The 18,820-nt window shown below is 48.0% G+C and overlaps 1 protein-coding gene across 1 annotated transcript in view; it reads right to left on the bottom strand.

The window, feature by feature from the left end:
* ACO2 (aconitase 2) overlaps positions 1 to 18,820 on the bottom strand; it is a 392,352-nt gene that overhangs the window by 39,015 nt on the left and 334,517 nt on the right. Inside the window, exon 15 of the mRNA XM_085601209.1 lies at positions 12,209 to 12,400. Coding sequence (XP_085457335.1) covers positions 12,209 to 12,400 — 192 coding nt within the window. The remainder of the gene's footprint in view (positions 1 to 12,208; positions 12,401 to 18,820) is intronic.

The following is an 18,820-nucleotide window of genomic DNA, read 5'->3' as shown; positions in this document are numbered from 1 at the left end:
CACTGGTTGTTCGGTCGGCGCCGAAGGTTTCGGGGCCGATGGCTTTTTAGGTTTGTCGAAGCCATGCTTCCGTGGAACCTCCGTTTTTTTGGTCGGTGCCGAAGAAGGTCTCGGCACGGGAGTGTCGGTGCCGAGGGTCTTGTGATGTTTGGTGGGCGCCGGAAGAGCAGGTTTTGACACCGAAGACTTCGGTGTCGGGTTTGGTGTGGAGGTGGAGGCCGAATTTTTCTTCGGTGCCGAAGAGTGTTTTTCGGCACCGGTGGTCGGCTGGCTCGAGCCCGGGCTGCCGGAAGGCTTAATGGGCTTCTTTACCGGGCCCGAAGGTGGGGGTGTGAGAAGCAGTGTCCTTGGTCTTGCCTAGGCCCGGAGGCGAAGGTGTGACCGAAGCCTTTTTCGGTATCTGCGTGGGCGTGGGAGGGGGAATTGTACTCACGCCCCGCTGCGCCGGGGTGATGTCCTCCACATCTGAGTCGTCGGCCTCGAAAGCGCTGACAAGGTAGTCGTCCTCCTGTTCGATGTCCTGCTGTCCCGGAGCTTCGACGTAGTCCCCGAAGATGTCGACTGCAGCGGAGGTCGAGGAGTGCGCCATGTTGTGTCTAGCCCGTCGATCTCGAATGGTCTTTTTTGAGCGAAAAGACTTGCGGGACAGTCTTGGGCCTCGTGTTCTGGGGAGAGGCAGAGGTTGCACACCTCATGGAGATCGGTGTGGGGAAACTTGGACCCACATCGAGGGCACTTCTTGAAGGGAGTTCTTTCTATCAGCCGAGACCGGAGCCGGAATAGGCCCGAAGGCCGCCGTCGACCACCGGAATCGAAGAAGTGCCGAGAGAAGATGAGTAAGATGATTTATATCTTTGAAGAAGCTCGATGAGCGAGGATTTGTGCGTCGATCGGTGAACTGGGAAGTTCGGAACCGGAGCGAAGTATTACATCCGAGCCCGATGGCGGAAAAAAACACTGAGGATGGAGCCGAAGCCCATGCGCAATGCTAACCAGAGGAGGAGTCACCAACCTCGTGACTCCCAAAGACTTTCCAAGAGGATAAACAAACTGCAAACATCCGGGCCCAACACCAGATGGCGATCTATGCACAGTGTATAATCTGCAGCTCATATGCCTCGAACACACTTCTCCCCATTGGAGCAGGAGGGGAGAAGTGACAATACATGCTTTTGAAGGAGGCTTTCCTGGGGCTGCTGGTTGTTGTTGAGAACCTCTTCCTCTAGATAGTCGGGGGGATAGAAGGATTACCTTGCCTGCGGACGATGTTGCCAGAGAAGGGTTTAAACCGAACAGTCCCCTGCACACGTTAACAGCATATCAATTCTATCAATAACAGTGTGACAAAAGCTTGAGTCTTTGCTGGAACACGCGCTTCAGTTTATTCACAACAGCCTTGGCCAACAAGTCTTTTGTCGCGCCAACGGTTGTGCGCAGCGACTTCTTCAGGACTTCACTCAATACGTGAAGATCCTTAAATCCGGTTGCATTTCCGTCCCGAATGTGATTCAATAGAGTAGGATGTTAAACACACAGTTAAGACTGCACATATTGTGTGTCCAGAAATACTCCCTACTATTCACAGTATATGTTGACTGGGACTGCGTTATTTGATGTTTTTCATGCAATCTACTACTGTGGGGATCTTTGGGACGTAAAGAAGGCTCCTGGGAGGAAGACTGGTGTTCCCGAAGGTCTCGTTAATTCAGCTAATCCTCTCTCTTGAAGTCCATGAAAGCAAATAAGTAAGCAAATAAGAGAATATATAAAACTAACACTAAATTAACATACACCAATGCACTAGAATGGAGGAAGAACTGGTTAGACGGATAGGAATCATAGGATGAGCAACATAACTTTAGTCAACTAGTGCTTTCTGTCAAGACCATAACACTTACTTTTCTTTGGCCAGATGAGCACTTTAAAACATGATAAACAATTCTTAGGGACATTTAAAAATGAGCCTCACTGTCAATTAGCTGTGCTTTTTCCAATTCCAATGACTTATGGTCAGGATGACAAAAGCCTCGGCTACTATGCAACACTTTATGGACAGAATGTCATTTACCACAAAAACAGCATACCAAATGTCTTGCTCATTCCTTAGTACACTATATGCATGCCAGATCCCAGCCTACACTTAATGAGCTGTGTCTTATGAAGCCTGATCTGCCCTTGCATTAAGTAGCAACTTGGACTTAGCTGCTCCCACCTTCTTGCAAGGGAATGTGTGATGCTTGGGTCCATCCTCAGCATGTAGTAGTAGGATGTATGCATGTTAAAACCTGCTGTTCTGAGCCATGCCTGGGACGAACAAATGTTACTTACCTGTAAACTGTGGTTCTCCAGTATTGGGGTCTTTCATAGATTCACATGCTTGAATATTCCCCGTTGTCGAAGTGGGAGTCCCACGGTACATAAAAAGCAATAAGTCTCATGTATATAGATACATACATAAACCATATAAGAATAAAACACAAACTTTACATAGTTCAAAATAACATATCAAGTGAAAAGTACCATAGGATTAACATTGACACACAGGAAAGCATTGAGAAATCACTTTACTGACATATCCATGTCGTTTTTATAGTTCAAACTGCGGCCAATCAGGCGCAAGCACCCTCTAGAACCTTCTCCTCAGAGGCTCAGGCCCTCCAAATTTCTTAGCACAAGAGTGACAAAAGAGTCTAATGGGGAGAAGAGAGCCTGGGGGGAGGAGGGTGGGTCGCATGTGAATCTATGAAAGACACCAATACTGGAGAACCACAGTTTACAGGTAAGTAACATTTGTTCTTCTCTATTATTGGGGTGTCTTTCATAGATTCACATGCTTGAATAGAATAGTGAGCAGTACCCTGCAGCCTGAAAAGGCCGTATCAACGTTGCATGAAATATAATGACATTGCATGATACAAATAGGCAACTGATAACCCCCAAGGAGGAGGGAAGTGTGAGAAAGTGGCTCTGTATATACTGTTCTCTAATAGGTACAGGGTGTACAGAGTCCACAGTCCCCCAGAGGCTGATAGAGGTCAAAGTTAGGTATGACCTTACTCTCAAAAGTGGTAGCTTGGTCGAGCAGTAAGGCAGTACCAGAGGACAGTGTAAAGCATTTATTGTACACACTCAGTCAGCAAATGGTTTCACACACTCAATAACTGAACTCTAGGCCAATGGTTTGTATATATAAAATATATGCTTGTTTTATTTTTAGAACCACAAAGGGGGTAAAAATATACTTTCTCAGAATGAGAGGTTGAATATAAATACTTTTGTTTGAAGCAATAAATTTGTGTAAACAGTCACAGTTGGTTGCAATAAACAATCCTATTTCCTAAACATAACAATGCATTGAGCTCAATGGTAAATTCAGGTTATTTGTAATAAATTACTTTTCAGATTACTTTTGGAATTCCAGGTCTGGCTCCTAGAACCAGCCTGGGGTCAGTATTCAGAATCAAGTGATGAAAGTCGACTTAATAACTGTAATGATTTTTAAATAATATTTAGCTATTTCAAAAGTTAGCACTTAGAAAATATTTCACAGAAAACATTCAATGGATCTCTATGGCAAGAAATTCAAATTGCAGGTAGAGTACTTTATCGTTACTTTAGTAATCCAGGACTGGGTGCCTAGACCCAGGACTGGGGTCCTTATCAAAAGCAGGTAAGTAATTTCGTTTGCAGAAAGGGTACGATTTTAAAAGAATATTTCAAATTTGCAAAAGTAGACACTTAGAAGAAATTTCACAGAAAAGCAGACAATGGTTTCCTATGGGAGAAAAATGAGTTAGAGGTAAGTATAGTTGTGAACACTTTTCAGAGTCAGGGCTGATCACCAAGATCCAGCACTGGGAGCTCACCTAGGAGCAGGTGAGTAAATTCGTTTTTGTCACTTGGCTGATTTTTGGTGAATTTTTTTCAGTTTTGAAAAGTTCACACTTAGAAGATTTTTGAAGAAAAAGCCAGTCAATGTTACCCTATGAGGAAAATGAAGTTAGCGGTTTAAGGGTAAGTACTCGACTGGTAGTGTTGAAATTCCGGGCATGGACTCAGGGGTCCCCCAGTGTCAGGCAAGTACAGTTGGTTCACCCTCAGCGGTTTCAGGACGGCCGGGTGCAGAGAGAGTTGGGCCCAATGTTATCCTATGAGGGATAGGGGGGCCTTGGTTGGTGGCTGCTGTCTGGCAAGCCACGCGGCTGTGGGAGCTGGGCTCCTGGTCACTTACTCAGGGCAAGTGGGGAAGTAGGTTAGTGTAGAGAGGGCACTGCCAGGGCCACTCGGGCGGCTGGGTGCAGGGTGCTTTTGAGCCTTCGGGCGCTCAATGGAAATCAATGGGAATGTTCCGGTTTGGAAAGAGGCTGCAGGCTCGGGGACGAGGATGTTTCAGGTGCCACCACCACTTCGAGAGGTAAGTTGGGTAGTTGTAGGTTAGGTGGGTACCCCGGGATTGGGCACAGGGGGTCGCAGGGCGCCGGGGTGCCTTTTGACGTCGGGAATCTTACCCTCTGGTTGATCGCGGCTGGGGTGGCACTTGGTTCTGAGGCTGCAGGCTTCTTCCGGGATGTCGAGGGGGGTCCTTGGGTGCCGGACTCTGGGTCACAGTCGCCGTGGGGTCGTCCTCTGGGTCTTTGTCCACTCCGGCACTGGCCAGGCTTGGCTGGTGCAGAGTGTGTTGGGTCCGCGGTCCCGGGCTGGTGCCAGGGATAGCAAATAGGTTTCTTGAGTAGAGCCTCTACTCGTGGGAGTCCCAGGGGCTTAGAGCTAAAAGGTAGCCAGGTCCTCCGGGGTTGGTGAGGTTGCTGGCCACGTGGGATGCCGCGCTGGTGCAGGTTCGAGAGTCGACAGGCCGGTAGGGCTGGGGCCAAAGCAGTTGGTGTCTTCTTCTCTTTTTAGCAGCTGCAGGGCAGGTCTTTGTTCTTCTTGCTCTTCTTGTCGTTTTCTATCTGGAATCTAAGGAAGGAAGGAAGGTTCAGGGTGCCCCTAAATACTAGATTTAGGGGCGTTACAGGTAGGTGAAGGCCAGGGACCAATGGGTCCTTGTCCTGGGGTGGGTACACCCCCTATCCTGCCTCTCTCCTGTGGGAGGGGGGCAGTAGCCTAATCCTGATAGGGTAGGGCCTCCCATCTTCAAGATGGCGAGAGCCCGGAGATGTGCTTCACCTCGCCTCCCCCACCTGAGGGGTGGGGTGGGCAGGCTGGCACATCCCCTGTCCTTGTATGGGGTTTCCGGCCAAGCTTCCCGCCAGAGTGGGGGGTTGCAGTGGCCTGGGGAAACTCCAAATGGCGGCATGCCTTTGAAGCTTCCCTTTGCTCATCCTGGGGAAGGAGATTTCTCACCTCACCCAGGATGTGCATTGTTGCAGGCCCGGGAGAGCAGGGGCTCTCCCACCCAGGGGTCCAGCAACGTGTCTGCTGTGTGGCAGCCTGGGCAGCCTCAGAGCAGACGTGGATTGTAAGTTAGCTGTAAGGGGGCATCTTCTAAGATGCCCTCTGGGGTGCTTAGTACATTAAATCCTACACTGGCATCAGTGTGGGTTCAATGTGCTGAGAAGTTTGATACCAAACTTCCCAGGCTTCAGTGTTGCCAATATGGTGCTGTGGAGCTCGTGTTTGACAAGCTCTCAGCACCATGTATTCTTAAATGACAACACTGCACTTACAGTGCCCAGGAATGGACCCGGGTATTGTAGGGGCACAGGGCTCCTGCTCCTGTGCCCACACCATAGGCGTAATGCACCCAGCTAGAGGGGTGGCTGACATATGCCTTGGCAGTGTAGGTGATGGGCATGGTACACAGTGATGTGTGCCATGTCGACTCTTTGTTTTGTCCTGCACCCAGACACTCAGCCTGCAAGGGCAGTGTCTGTGTAAGGGTACAGGGCCTCTGAGGGTGGCACAATGAGTGCTGCAGCCCTTAGAGGCCTTCCCTGGTCACAAGGCCCTGGGTACCTAGGGTACCATTTACTAGGGGCTGACATGTGGCTAGGGTTTGCCAATTTGGAGTTTGTGTGGTTTAAGGAAGGAACATAGGCCCTGGGCACCTGATTGGCAGGAACCCAGGGTACACTCAATCGAAGTACATTCAGCAATTTAGCAAAAAGTGGGGGCATACCATGCAAGAAAGATGGCACTTTCTCACAGGAAGTAGCAGAGGCTCACCTTATTTAAAGAGATTTCGAAGAACTGCTTGGCCCACAGCCGTATCAGCCTCATTGATCGTATCCAGGCAGTAGTGCTTCGTGAACGTGTGCCTGCTGAACCACGTAGCTGCCCGGCAAATCTGATGGATAGGCACACCGGCGAACAGGGCAGTGGAATAGGACATTGCTCTCGTAGAACGCCCTCACTCCAGAAGAAAGAGGCTTGCCAGCCTTCTGATGGCAGAAAGATATTGCTGAAGAAACCCAACGTGCAATTGTTTGTTTGGTAACAGACTGTCCCTTACAGGTGCGCCCGTAGGCCACAAACAGCTGATCAGACTTGCGAAAGGGTGCCGTTCTGCTGATGTAGAATTTGAGACACCTCTTTAAGTCCAACGAGTGTAGACTCTGTTGCGCTGGAGATTGCGGATGAGGAAAAAATGTTTTCAAAATTACGGGTTCATTGAGATGAAAATCGGACGGCACTTTAGGCATGAAAGCAGGGTTAGTGCGGAGAATAACACAGTCCGATCTAAATTGAAGAAAAGGAGGTTTGATCGTAAAGGCGTGAATGTCACTTACTCTGCAGTAGGAAGTCAGTGCAAGCAGGAGGGCCACTTTCCATGTCAAAAATTTGAAATCCACTGAATGGATTGGCTCAAAGGGCGCCTTCATGAGCTGTGCTAATACGATGTTAAGACGCCACGTGGGTGGAGGATGCCGAATGGGCGGAAACATCCGGAAGAGACCTTTAAAGAATTGCTGCATTACTCTAGATGAATAGAGAGAGGACGAGCCATCCTGACGAAAGCGAGATATTGCCGCTAGAAAGACCTTTAAGGTGGAATGAGACAATCCTGACTGTGCCAACTGCAGGAAGAAAGGCAGAATCTGTGCCGGGGAGGCGCGCACTGGATGGATGTGCACCGACGCACACCAGTGACAAAAGCGCTTCCATTCCAGCTTTCACTGTGGAAGGAGCCCGCGCCCTAGCCAAAACGTCTCTGCAGGCCAGCGGAATGTTCAAGTGAGCAAATTCAAGGTGCTCAGGTTCCAAGCAGACAATTTGAGTGTACTGGGATTCGGATGGCAAATCCGACCGTCCTTCATCGTTAGCAGGTCCGGCCTCGGGTGAAGAAGGATGGGTTCGCATTGGGAGAGGAGGAGCAACTCCGAGAACCATGCCTGCCGAGGCCACCGTGGAGTAATCAGAAGAATGTGGCACGGTTGTCTCCGCATCTTCCACAACACTTGAGGAATCGGAGGGATCGGCGGAAAAGCGTAGGCAAACATCCTGCACCAATTGATCGAAAGGGCATTTCTGCACGACCCTCTGTGGGGAACCTAGCTTGCTGTTCTGTGGGGTTGCAAAGAGATCGAGACTCGGACGACCCCAAAGGCCTTAGACAAAGTCTAGAGACGGCTGATGCAATTCCCACTCGTGGGTCGATGACGTTGACCGACTGAGTGCATCTGCAAGAATATTGGAAATGCCGGACATGTGGACTGCAAGGAGCGTAATCCGATGGAGTATGGCCCAATCCCAGATCTTCTGAGCCAGCTGGGACAGCAGCAGAGATTTTGTCCCGCCCTGCTTGTTCAGGTAGTGCATGCTGGTGGTGTTGTCCGTCGGAATGAGGACTGACTCCCCTTGAAGCTGGAGCCGGAAGGATTTGAGCGCCAGGAAGATTGCCATCAGCTCCAGCCTGTTGATGTGGCAGGAACGTTGAGCTAGTGTCCACTTGCCTTTGACTGACAGATCTTGAAGGTGTCCGCCCCACCCTTCCAGGGATGCATCTGTGGTAAGAATGAGATCCGGGGCTGTCGTCAGAAAAGACGTTCCAGCTGCGATGTTGCGAGGACGAGTCCACCAATGCATAGCCTGAGCCATGCGAGCGGTTACAACAATCTGGTCGTTGAAAGAACCGGAGACCTGACGCCATTGCTTGTCCAGTTCCTCCTGAATAGAACGACTCTTCAGTCTGCAATGTGGGATCAAAAAAATGCATGAGGATGCCATCCCCAGAAAAGACTTCAATATGTGGACTGAAACGGACTGCTTTGATCTGATAGAGTTTGCGAGCTGCAGAATCCGTGTTTGCCGATCTGCAGAGGCGAAAGCCATGGCCGTATCGATGGTAGCGCAGAGGAAAGTTTTGCACAAAGCTGGCATGAGCTGAGACTTCTATATGTTGATCGACAGGCCCAAAGAGTGAAACAGAGTTTGACAGCACTGAGTGTCGAGGGCTGCTTGGTGGGAGGACTGAGACTTGATGAGACAATCGTCTAAATATGGGAATATTTGGATGCCTCTCAACCTCAAATGGGCCACCACCGGGGCAAGGACCTTTGTGGAGATTCGAGGAGCTGAGCGAATCCCGAAGGGCAGAACCTTGAATTGAAAATCCCTGTGACCTACACGAAAACGTATGTATTTCCTGTGGCGTGGTAAGATCGGTACATGGAAGTAAGCGTCCTGAAGATCGATTGTTGTCATGAAATCGCCCTGAGAGAGGAACTGAAGAATGTCCTTTAGCGTGATCATGCGGAATGACTGATCCTTTATGAACTTGTTGAAAAACCTCAGATCGAGGATGGGGCGCCACTCCCCCGATTTCTTTAGTATGAGGAAAAAACGGGAATAGAACCCTAGACCCTTCTGTGATTTCGGAACCACTTCGATGGCCCCTTTCTTGAGCATAATGTGGATCTGATGTTAAAGTTCCTTTAGATGAGCGGGAGGAGGTCTGGATGGAGGGGTGTTTCGAGGGATCTTTACAAATTCTAGGGCATGGCCCTTTGAAACAATGTCCAATACCCAACTGTCCGAGGTGATCAAACCAATTTGAAAAGAATTGGGAGATCTGTCCTCCAACGGGAAAACTGTGAAGTGGGGAACTTAAGCGTAGACAGTCATTGTTTCTTGGAGGAGCTTCCTCTATAATTTGACTTGCCTCTATAGGATCTACCAGTCTGTTGTCTGTAAGACTGTGGAGTCTGGGATGAAAAAACGTCGGTGCCCTTGGTTGTAGGAGCGGTACTGATTGGAATTCCCACAAAAGGAAGATGTGGTGCCACATCCGCGAGCACCCCGAAAAGGCTGCTTTCGAAACTGGAGTGTGCCGAGAGAACGAGCCGTCTCCGTGTCCTCCTTGATTGTTTGCAAGGCGTCCTCCACATGCTGCCCAAACAAGGATTCCCCATCAAAGGGCATATCCAGGATCTTGGCCTGGACCTCTTGGCGGAAAGAAGTGGAACGCAGCCAGCCCTGCCTTCTTAAAACAGCCGCTCCCACAAGCTGTCGAAATTCAGTGGAGGCGATGTCTACAGAACAATCAATGATTTCAGAAGACGCTCTCTCACCCTCTTGCAAGATCTTTAGAGCGTCCGCTCTAGAGGGTTCTGGAATAAGTTTAACAAAAGACTCCATGTCCGACCACATTTGTCGATCGTAACGGCCCAGAATGGCCAGTGAATTAGCCGCTCTTACTGTTGTGGAGGCCATAGTAGAGAACTTCTTGCCGATGGCATCTAGGCGTCGACCATCACGGTCAGGTGAAGACGAAAGAGGAGACTAGGGGTTCTTCGAACGACGTTGAGCCGCCTGGGTGATAACTGAGTCCGGCTTAGGTTGAGACACCAAGCAAGCTGGAGAAGAATCCGGGGCCTTGTACTTCTTCTCTAATCGCGGAAGAACCGCAGGGATTGAATTAGAGGTCTTCATCAGCTTAATTCCCTCGCTCCAAACGAAGTCAATGATGGACACTGCCCGAACCTGTTTTTGTGGTTGCGATTTGAAGTCGTACAGAAAGCAATCCTCTTCCCTGACGACCATTGTAAGATGAAACCGTTGAGCCACTCTTTCTGTTAGCTGATGGAAACCTGAGATATTGACAGGCGGAGAATTTGCTGGTGACTTTGGAGGTGATGAAGGCAAATTTATTTGATAGTCACCCCATTCAGCCATGGTATCGTCATCGACTTGGAGCTCTCCGTCCTCCGTATCCTGAAGAACGTCACCAACACTCTCTGTAGAGGGATTTAATGGCGGTGCGGAAGGTGTCGGCTCCGCTGGCGCCACAGGAGGAGCCGGAAGGATTGGTGATGCATTATGCGGAGAACCATGAGATGAGGATGGAAAGCGACGACTATAATCTTCCAACATAAATTGGAGGTTGGATATGAGCGACAAAGGAAGTTGCGCCATAGGAACCTGTGCAGGAGGACCTTGTTCCTGTTCCTGACTGTAATGATCATGCGGATCATCATCATCCTCGAAATCCTGGCATTTAATCAAGAGTTCAGACGGACTGCGAGCAGCCCAGAATGAAGGCTGAACGTCCTCATCAGATTCAGAAACATCCTCGTCACCAGAAGGAAATAACGGATGAGGTGGCTGAGTGGCCGGTGGTATCAGAATGGAGTCCAGCACAGCATGACGACGCTGTAACAAGGATTCGTCAGCCAGATCAGATGTTGGCGTAGATAATGGTACCAGAGGCAGAGATGCAAAATTTGACACCACCGTCGACGAGGCCGCCACCGAGGCTGCCGACGAAGTCGCCGTCTACGATGTCAGCGTCGACGATGTCAGCGTCGACGAAGCTGCCGTCGACGACTAGGCCGTCGTCGACGAGGCGGTCGTCGACGAAGTTTTAATCATTGGCGACGTCTACTTCTTTTTCATCATCGACGACGAAGACTTGGACGTCGACGGGACAACAGTCTTCTGAGTCGTCGACTAAGATATCGGGACCGTCGACGAGACAGCCTTCAAGGATACACATACCACAGTCGACGGAGAGTACGTCGACGAAGTCGTCTTCGACGACATAGCAAATCTGCTTGAAACAGTTGTCGACGAGGTTGAAGAGGTAGCAGATCTCGTCGACGGAGGAACCGTCAACGGGCCCGTCTTTGACCAGAAACATGCACTGAAGGAGTGACAGAAGCCCGAGAGTGAGATCTAGGGTGCGTTGGCGTAGTAGCAGAAGGCACTTGTACTGAAGAAACTCCCACAAGTTGAAGTTTTTTCTTTTTCAGAAAGGGAGAAGGCAACTCCTGAACACTACTACGCTTGGAGACTCCGGTGCGAGCAGAAGCCACACTTTCCACCTCAGAAAGGGGATTATCTGAATCCTTCAGTTTTTGGAGCCACAACAAGAGGCGACCTTCCCTGTCCTTTAGTGTCTTCTGTGAGAAAGTTCTACAAATCTTACAGTTGGCTACCTTGTGGTCAGGGTAAAGGCAGTAAATACATTTTTCATGAGGATCCTCAGAAAAAAGTCTTAACTTACCACAAGAGGCACAGGGACGAAAAAGACTTCTTACTTGAAGACCTGATTAGCAAATTCAAACCAGAGAAATAAACTGAGCAGAGCTCAGGGAGACTCCCTTCACACGACGTGCGGTAGAAAATCTGAGGGCCTGAGCCTCTGAGGAGAAGGTTCTAGAGGGTGCTTGCGCCTGATTTGCCGCAGTTTGGACTATAAAAATGACATGGATATGTCAGTAAAGTGATTCCTGGTTTTCAATGCTTTCCTATGTGTCAATGTTAATCCTATGGTACTTTACACTGGATATGTTATTTTGAACTATATAAAGTTTATTTATATATGTATTTTATTCTTATATGGTTTATGTATGTATCTATATACATGAGACTTATTGCTTTTTATGTACCGTGGGACTCCCACTTCGACGACAGGGAATATTCAAGCATGTGAATCTATGAAAGACACCCCAATACTGGAGAAATAACTGTTATGTTGTGCAGGATACAGATGCAGCTGGGGCTTAGTTTCACCTTGTGGGTGCTGTGTGCAGGTTGGTCACAATCTATACTTTATATAGCAGCTATGGTCAGACCAGTTACCTATTCATAGTTTCCTTGTACATGCAGAGCCCCGACCTTCCCCCTGCATTGGCAGAAATAGTACAAATACCCTTAGACTGTCGTAGATGTGGTGGCAAGCTGGGCCCATAAGTGGAATGTACATTTTGAAACACGATACTCACAAAGTTGCAGGGAAACGCTTGTGCATCCTATAGTCCATTCTCACCTTGTAGTAGCGGGCGGTATCTGGAACGGCATCATACTTCTGCGTTAGGGCGTTCTTCACTGAGTTGGCCTTATTGTTCTCAATGTTGATGGCTCCGATCAGCAGATTGTTTGAAATATTGTCCAGATGACCACGGAACTTTAGCCAAGGTCCAGCAGCAGAGATGTGATCTGTGGTGCACTTCCCCTTTACCTGAATCAGCACACATAAAGAGGCTGTTACACAAAGTAATTGAGCTCCTCTAGCATAATAGGCACTACCCTCAGGCAGCCCAAGAAGCTAAAACAGTAAACAGTACAACAAGCATCACCCCATTACAGACTACATGCCCTAACTCACCAAGCCCAGGCACCAAAGTCTATCAAAATCTCTAGTAGTAGAACATCTACAAATGCACCAATTGTTCAAAGAACAAAGAAAGGCCTACTCCCTTCATTTGCAGGTCTGCCTAACCTTGGATGTTTTCTTCATTTCAGGCCTTGCCCCTTATCTTCCCACTTTGTCCTGTCTTGCAGAGCAGCACCATATGACTTCTAATCCCAGCAATTTGTCCTTCCAGCGTTTTTCCTTTCAATTAGTCTTCTTAGTAGACTAAGAAGCCAGACACTCAACTGTTGATAATGTATTTTTTTCTGTTTGCTTCTTCTCTGCCTCAGCAGCTTACACACTGCATTCTCCACCCCATGCACTCTTCGCGGGTGCCCTTACTCATACATTTTCCTAGCTATCTCCCTCAGCAGGTCACTTGCTTTTGCAGTGTGGCTGTGATGCCAGCTGTGTTTCCTCATACGCTTTTCACATTCCCCCTTTTTCCCTTTGTGCCATTCAGCATCATCTTTCCTTCCCAATGTCTTATCAGCTCATGATAAGAACCAACATCACTGCCCCTCGACATTCTATGCCACAGAAGTTATTGCTGTACCATTGTTCATCACTCCCTGTTTCCATGTATATGTTCTTTTAGTGAATTTCTGCAATTAATTTTTAAATCCCAATGTCGCTCAACAGCTACCAATGAAAAAGTTACTTACCTTCAGGACCTACAGATTTCTAATGTCTTGAATTGCCCAGGCACCAAAAGTCTGGAAATGTCGGACATCGATCTCTTGCGGCGGTAGAGGACCACTACAGGTAGAGACTAGGAAAAACACCAAGTATTATCGCAGTGCAGTGACCGATTTTGATCCTTATCAATTGGGCCGAAGACCATCCTTAAGAACAGGGAACAGGGCATGACCGGTGAGAAACCTGGAGGTAAATAAGGTATACACCAGAACAGCTACATACCAAAGGTAACTTTCTTCTGATGGCTACTTCTACCTGCAGATTGCTGACCTCTTGAACAGATTTGCAACCAGTCTGCCTACCCGGTGGAGGATTTGAAGGAATTGTCAGATGAGGAAATCCTGGAGGATTGAGTGTGAAAAATAGCCATCCCTCCTCTGTGGATCCAAACAGCAGTGTTTGGTGAAGGTAGCATGTGTTGCCACTTTGCAAATATTAGCTACAGGGCCACACCTAGTTACAGCTGCAGTATAAGACTTATTTGCAAGGGCATAGCACATCTTGACACAACAAAATCCAAGAATACAATGTCCTCTTCTGTACTGCTTTTCCTTCTTGTTGCCAGTGTACACTAGGAAAATCTGGTCAGACCGAATCTCTTTGGGGTGGTCAATATAAGAACTAATCACATGTTTGGAGTCCAGTCGGTGCAACCACTGCTCTTTGGTTTGAAGGGTAGTCGGCTAGAAATTGTTAAGAGTGACAGATTACATCCTATCAAAGAAATAACCAACTTGTGGAAGAAAGCTGCTTTAGTTCAAAGGACAATCTCAAAGCATGAGAACACAGGCCCGAAGCTCATTGCGTGCTGCTCACTGACATGCATCGCTAAAGTAATGGCAAAAAGTAAAACAGTCTTGAGTTAATTAATGCAACTGACTAATGTGAAGGTGCTAAAAGGGACCACCCATCAAAATAGGATACAATTCAGGTCCCACTGAGGTACGAAAAAAAGTAATTGGAGGAACAGCCTCTTTGGGAACCAATCTTCATAGGTGACCTTGAGGGATGGCTGATCCAGGTAGAATGCCTAGAAATGCTGACCAGGCTCTAATATACTCCTTGATGGTGCACACCACTGTAGGAAAGTGCCTCTTTGGACATGGTTTGCCCCCACTTTTTGCCTGGAAAATGTTTCAATTACAACTGGAAGTGCACAGGGTCGCTGCCAACCACATCCCCTGTGCCAGAAGCTCTGTCCCTAAACGGTACCTTTTGTTTTCCAATTGGAACAACTTCAGTACCCCTTCCAAGTCCCTAGTATATGGTATACCTGGTACCTAGAGCATTGGCATTGAAGAAGGACCCAAGGCAAGGGTAGCAGTATGAATTGTGCCACACTAGGGTCACCTCACCAAGGCCACACATGCTGCCATTGCAGGCTGCATGCCTTGGTGCAGACAAAACCGAAAAGTCGACATGGCACACATCCCCTTGTGCCATGATCACAGACAAAGCATGAGACATATGTAAGTCGCCCCTCTAGCAGGCTTTATACTCCTAAGGCAGGGTGCATTATATCTCCTGGGAGGACATGTCTGCATGAGCAGATATGCCCTGCAATATCCTTTTACATTCTAGGATTTTGTAAGTGAACAGGGAAGCCATGAGTACACTGGCTGGACACTCGTCGCTAGTTCACCAACTTCATGATGGCTTCACTGTGTTATGGGATGTTTGATACCACACATCTCTGCATAATAAACCTGCACCGATTCCAGTGTCAGATTTATTAAATTGCACACAGAGGACCCTTTAGAGGGGCCCCCTGAAAACCTAACAACCCTCAGTGTGGTCACCGACTGGTCTAAGCCAGCCTATCACCATCAGACAGAGTTATGACCTCATGGGGTGAGCACCAGCGCTCTGAGGTCGAGATCAAAGCCTGTCCTGTGTGGAGGTGTTCACATCCCCCAGTCAGTTAGAGCCATTTGTGGCGGGAAGCTTCAAGGGCCATGCCGCCTTTGAAACGCGACCCCAACCTTTCCTATAAAAGGAGCATGCCCCGCCTACTGTCCTTACCCCTTTTGGTGGGAAAACCGGTGGGAAAACCAAGTTAGACTACCAAGATCTGGACACAAAGGTGAGGAACGCCTTGAGAGCTAGACAAACTGCCCCCAGTCTGAATATGTTGATGCAATTTGGATGCATCTGTCACTAACAGTTACGTGGTAGAAGGAGAGGGAGAAGGCCATCACTTGGACTAGGTTCTTATCTGCTAACCAGAGTCCAAATCCACTGCAGTGACCCTTTAGATCACAACTGCAAAAACAAGGTAATAGATGGATTGATTGAATTAATCTCACACACTAGCAATCGCTCAGGGCAGAGTCCCAATCCATTGTTTTTCGCCCACCATGCCACTTCAGTTTGGACTCAGTCATATGCAAATCATCCTTGAATAGTCCAGCGTTAACTGCCCAGCCAAGTCTTCCCTGAATCCGAATGCAAACAATCTAGAACTGCTTTTGTCCTGAGGTGGCATGGCTGAGGAAAACAATGGATTAGGATGCAGTCCAATCAATTGCCAGTGGCTGAGATTAATTCAAGCATTCCATCCATCACTTTGTTGTTGATGTAGTTGACGCCCTAAGTGTGATGGGTACACCCAGATGTGGGTCCTGTGCTCACTGTGCCACTAAAATCAAACTATACATGGCTGATGATCCCTTAACAGGGTGAAACAAGTCCTAGGTTTCCTATATTCCGGTTCAGGGAATAACTGACTTTGCAGTTGGTGCTGGAATGTTCCCAGTGAAGCAGGGTCAAGTCTGATCTGCATATGGCTTGGTCCAAACTGAGGTGGAACAGAGGGCAAAAAATTATGCATTGGGATGCGGCCCGAGCGATTGCTAGTGGCTGAGATTAATTCAAACATTCTATCCATCAACTTGTTGCAGTTGCCTGGATATCACAACAGCATCTACCAGATTCTACCTTGTGCTGGATCCACTTCCTCTGGAGGTACAAATGGGAGACCCTCATTTGTCAGAATGCATGAATGATCAGAAGGATGCAAAAGTCGGCTGACCTAGCAGGTGTAGAACGATCCAGACTGGATCCAGAGATTCTATCAGAAACGTACATTGAATATTCCATATCCTCTGCAAAAGAGCAAAGGGTTGGGGTGATTTATCCAGTACGGACCCTCTTGAACTGGAGACAGAGGGCACAAGGTGAGACTAACATATTGACAGAAAAATTTTAAAGTCGAAAAGCAGTTATGCTGTTGTCTGCAAGTGGTACATCTCAAACTGCAGTGACCCAGTTTTGACAGTCAATTGTCGGGATGCAAGAACACCAAGATCCTTAACCTTGTGAGAAGAGCTGCAACCACTGCAATCACAATGTGAAGGCTTGTGATGTCAAAGTCAGTCCAAATGGAGAGCACTGAACTGGTACGGAGAGTGGACCCTACCACAGCAGGTACTTGTGCGACCGCATTAATTATTCATCCTTTAGGTTTTGGGCAACTTCCAGTTTACTAGTTTCAGCACCTGAAGAAACTGAGCAAGGGACAGCATCTTGAACTTCTCCATGCGGAGGTAAAAGTTCAGGAGCTTGAGGTCTAGGATCTGAATAAGACTGCCTTCCTTTTAGAGGGCCAACAAGTAGAGTATCAATCCTGTCTAATTTCCTGCTCCATTGCAGATGGTCTTCGACTGAAGGGACTGCTGCCAGAAGGGTAGCGTATACCCCACTTCTACAATTTAAAGGACCCATTGGTCTGATTTTCTAACCTTCCAAGCCTGTAGAAAGGAGGCTTCCCCACCCTCCAACAGGCAGCACATATTCTCCAAGAGGAAACTAAAGAATATTTCCATGTCGTGCTGAGGAGGACATGGGCTGTGTCTGGTAGCCCCTTGCTTTGCTTAGGTCCGTGTACTGCTGCAGAAATTAATTATGCTGCTGCTGGGCAGTCTGTGTGGGTTTAGAGCTGTCTGCATTGAACTCCTTAGAAAGCCGCAAAATTGGCAGGAGCCCTTTGATGATGGTTGAATCCCCAGAGAACCGGTAATGGCTCTCCCAGCCATAAAGCTCCCCAGTGCTGAGTCTGCTCATTTCCAAAGAGATTTTCACTATCAAATAGTACAACTAGCAGTCTGGCCTGCACATAACCAACAAAACCTGCAGCGGATAGAGGATCATATAGCTCTGGCCAATTAATCCATTGTGCACAGCCCCCTTTGATAATATGCTTAGAAGCATCCGGACCGTCCTGTACGATCTCAACAAAATTATACTTCAAATGGTCAGGAAGGTTTGGCACAATCTCCTCTTCTAGTACCATCTGAGCCTCCCTCCTGCACCACAGTGTCTTGACTGGGACCTATGGAATATCCTGAGAAGGTGTAAGCATATGTAGCATATAAACCACCGAAGCTCCCAGATTTCGAACAAAGTCAGATAGGGCTGAGAGAAGGAACAGTTGGAGCCGAAGGGAGGCCTGCTGCCAAATGCCAAAGAAAAGCCCTGAACTGCCCCAAGAGGCCTAGTGGCATTTCAGAGGGGAAAGAAGCTAGACAAAACATTTCCACCACTGCATGGAGAAATAGTGCTGGTCAGCCCCAAGCACAAGAAACTCTGGGTAGCCAGTTGCCAATGCCACAAAGGGCATCTATGGTAGAGGTGGCGCTGAGACCGTCATCAGCAGCACCGGACGAGTCTCTTGAAGCAGTATCTCCATCAGTACTGGCTTAGGTAAAGGAGATGTGGAGCAGGAGCATTTTCAGGACTTGTGCATTAACAGTGATTGTCTTCTAGGTGAATCAGAGTGCTTCGCTCCTCCGATGCTTACACATTTTAACATTGGAGGAAAAGGATGAAAGTGAAGAGTAGGAAGCAGACCTAGATCTTGACTATGACCACCGGTCGACTGACGTTCACACCCTGGCTGCATGTAATAAACCATTTGACCCCCCTCCTTTCCTTGATTGTCTGAGGGTTCATGCTAAACATTTGTCGCATGATCTAGAATTAAGCCTAGAACTTAGTCACCAAAAAAAGTAATCAGGGGGTTTGGTAATAAACACTTGGCCATATTAGGTGCAACAGGGCTTTAAGAAAAGATTACTTACCTTAGTTATGCTTTTTCTGGTAGAGACCATTTAAAAACACATTCATCACCTTAAAACATTCCTCAGATATCAGATTGGATCTGGAAAATCTTGAGCAGTACCTCTGCGTGCCGGTAGGAGGTGGACAGCTCAACATGAATGTTGTCCTCAACGTTGATGTTGTCCACTTTGGAAGTGATGTGCCTTTATAGGGGCCAACTGGCATGCTGAAATCGGTTTCTTTCGTGAAAATGCTGAGCCACAACTAAACAATGCCTTACCGGTGTGCAGATATCTAACAGGCTTCATGGTAATGCCTCAAACCACAGAATGGGGAGAATTTGGGTGGGCGGGGGATATGAGAGGAAGGGACTGGCAGGTGAGGAATCTGCATTTAAATAGAGACTACCCGGGAAAAAAACTCCTCACCACAGAATGCATAACTCAAACAATATCTCCACGGAGGTGGGTCTGCAAAGGGCTCAAACAA

The sequence above is a fragment of the Triturus cristatus genome, chromosome 4_2 (genome assembly GCF_964204655.1).
Source record: "Triturus cristatus chromosome 4_2, aTriCri1.1, whole genome shotgun sequence".
NCBI classification, from domain to species: Eukaryota; Metazoa; Chordata; class Amphibia; order Caudata; family Salamandridae; genus Triturus; species Triturus cristatus.
This window is presented reverse-complemented; position numbering and strand designations above follow the sequence as displayed.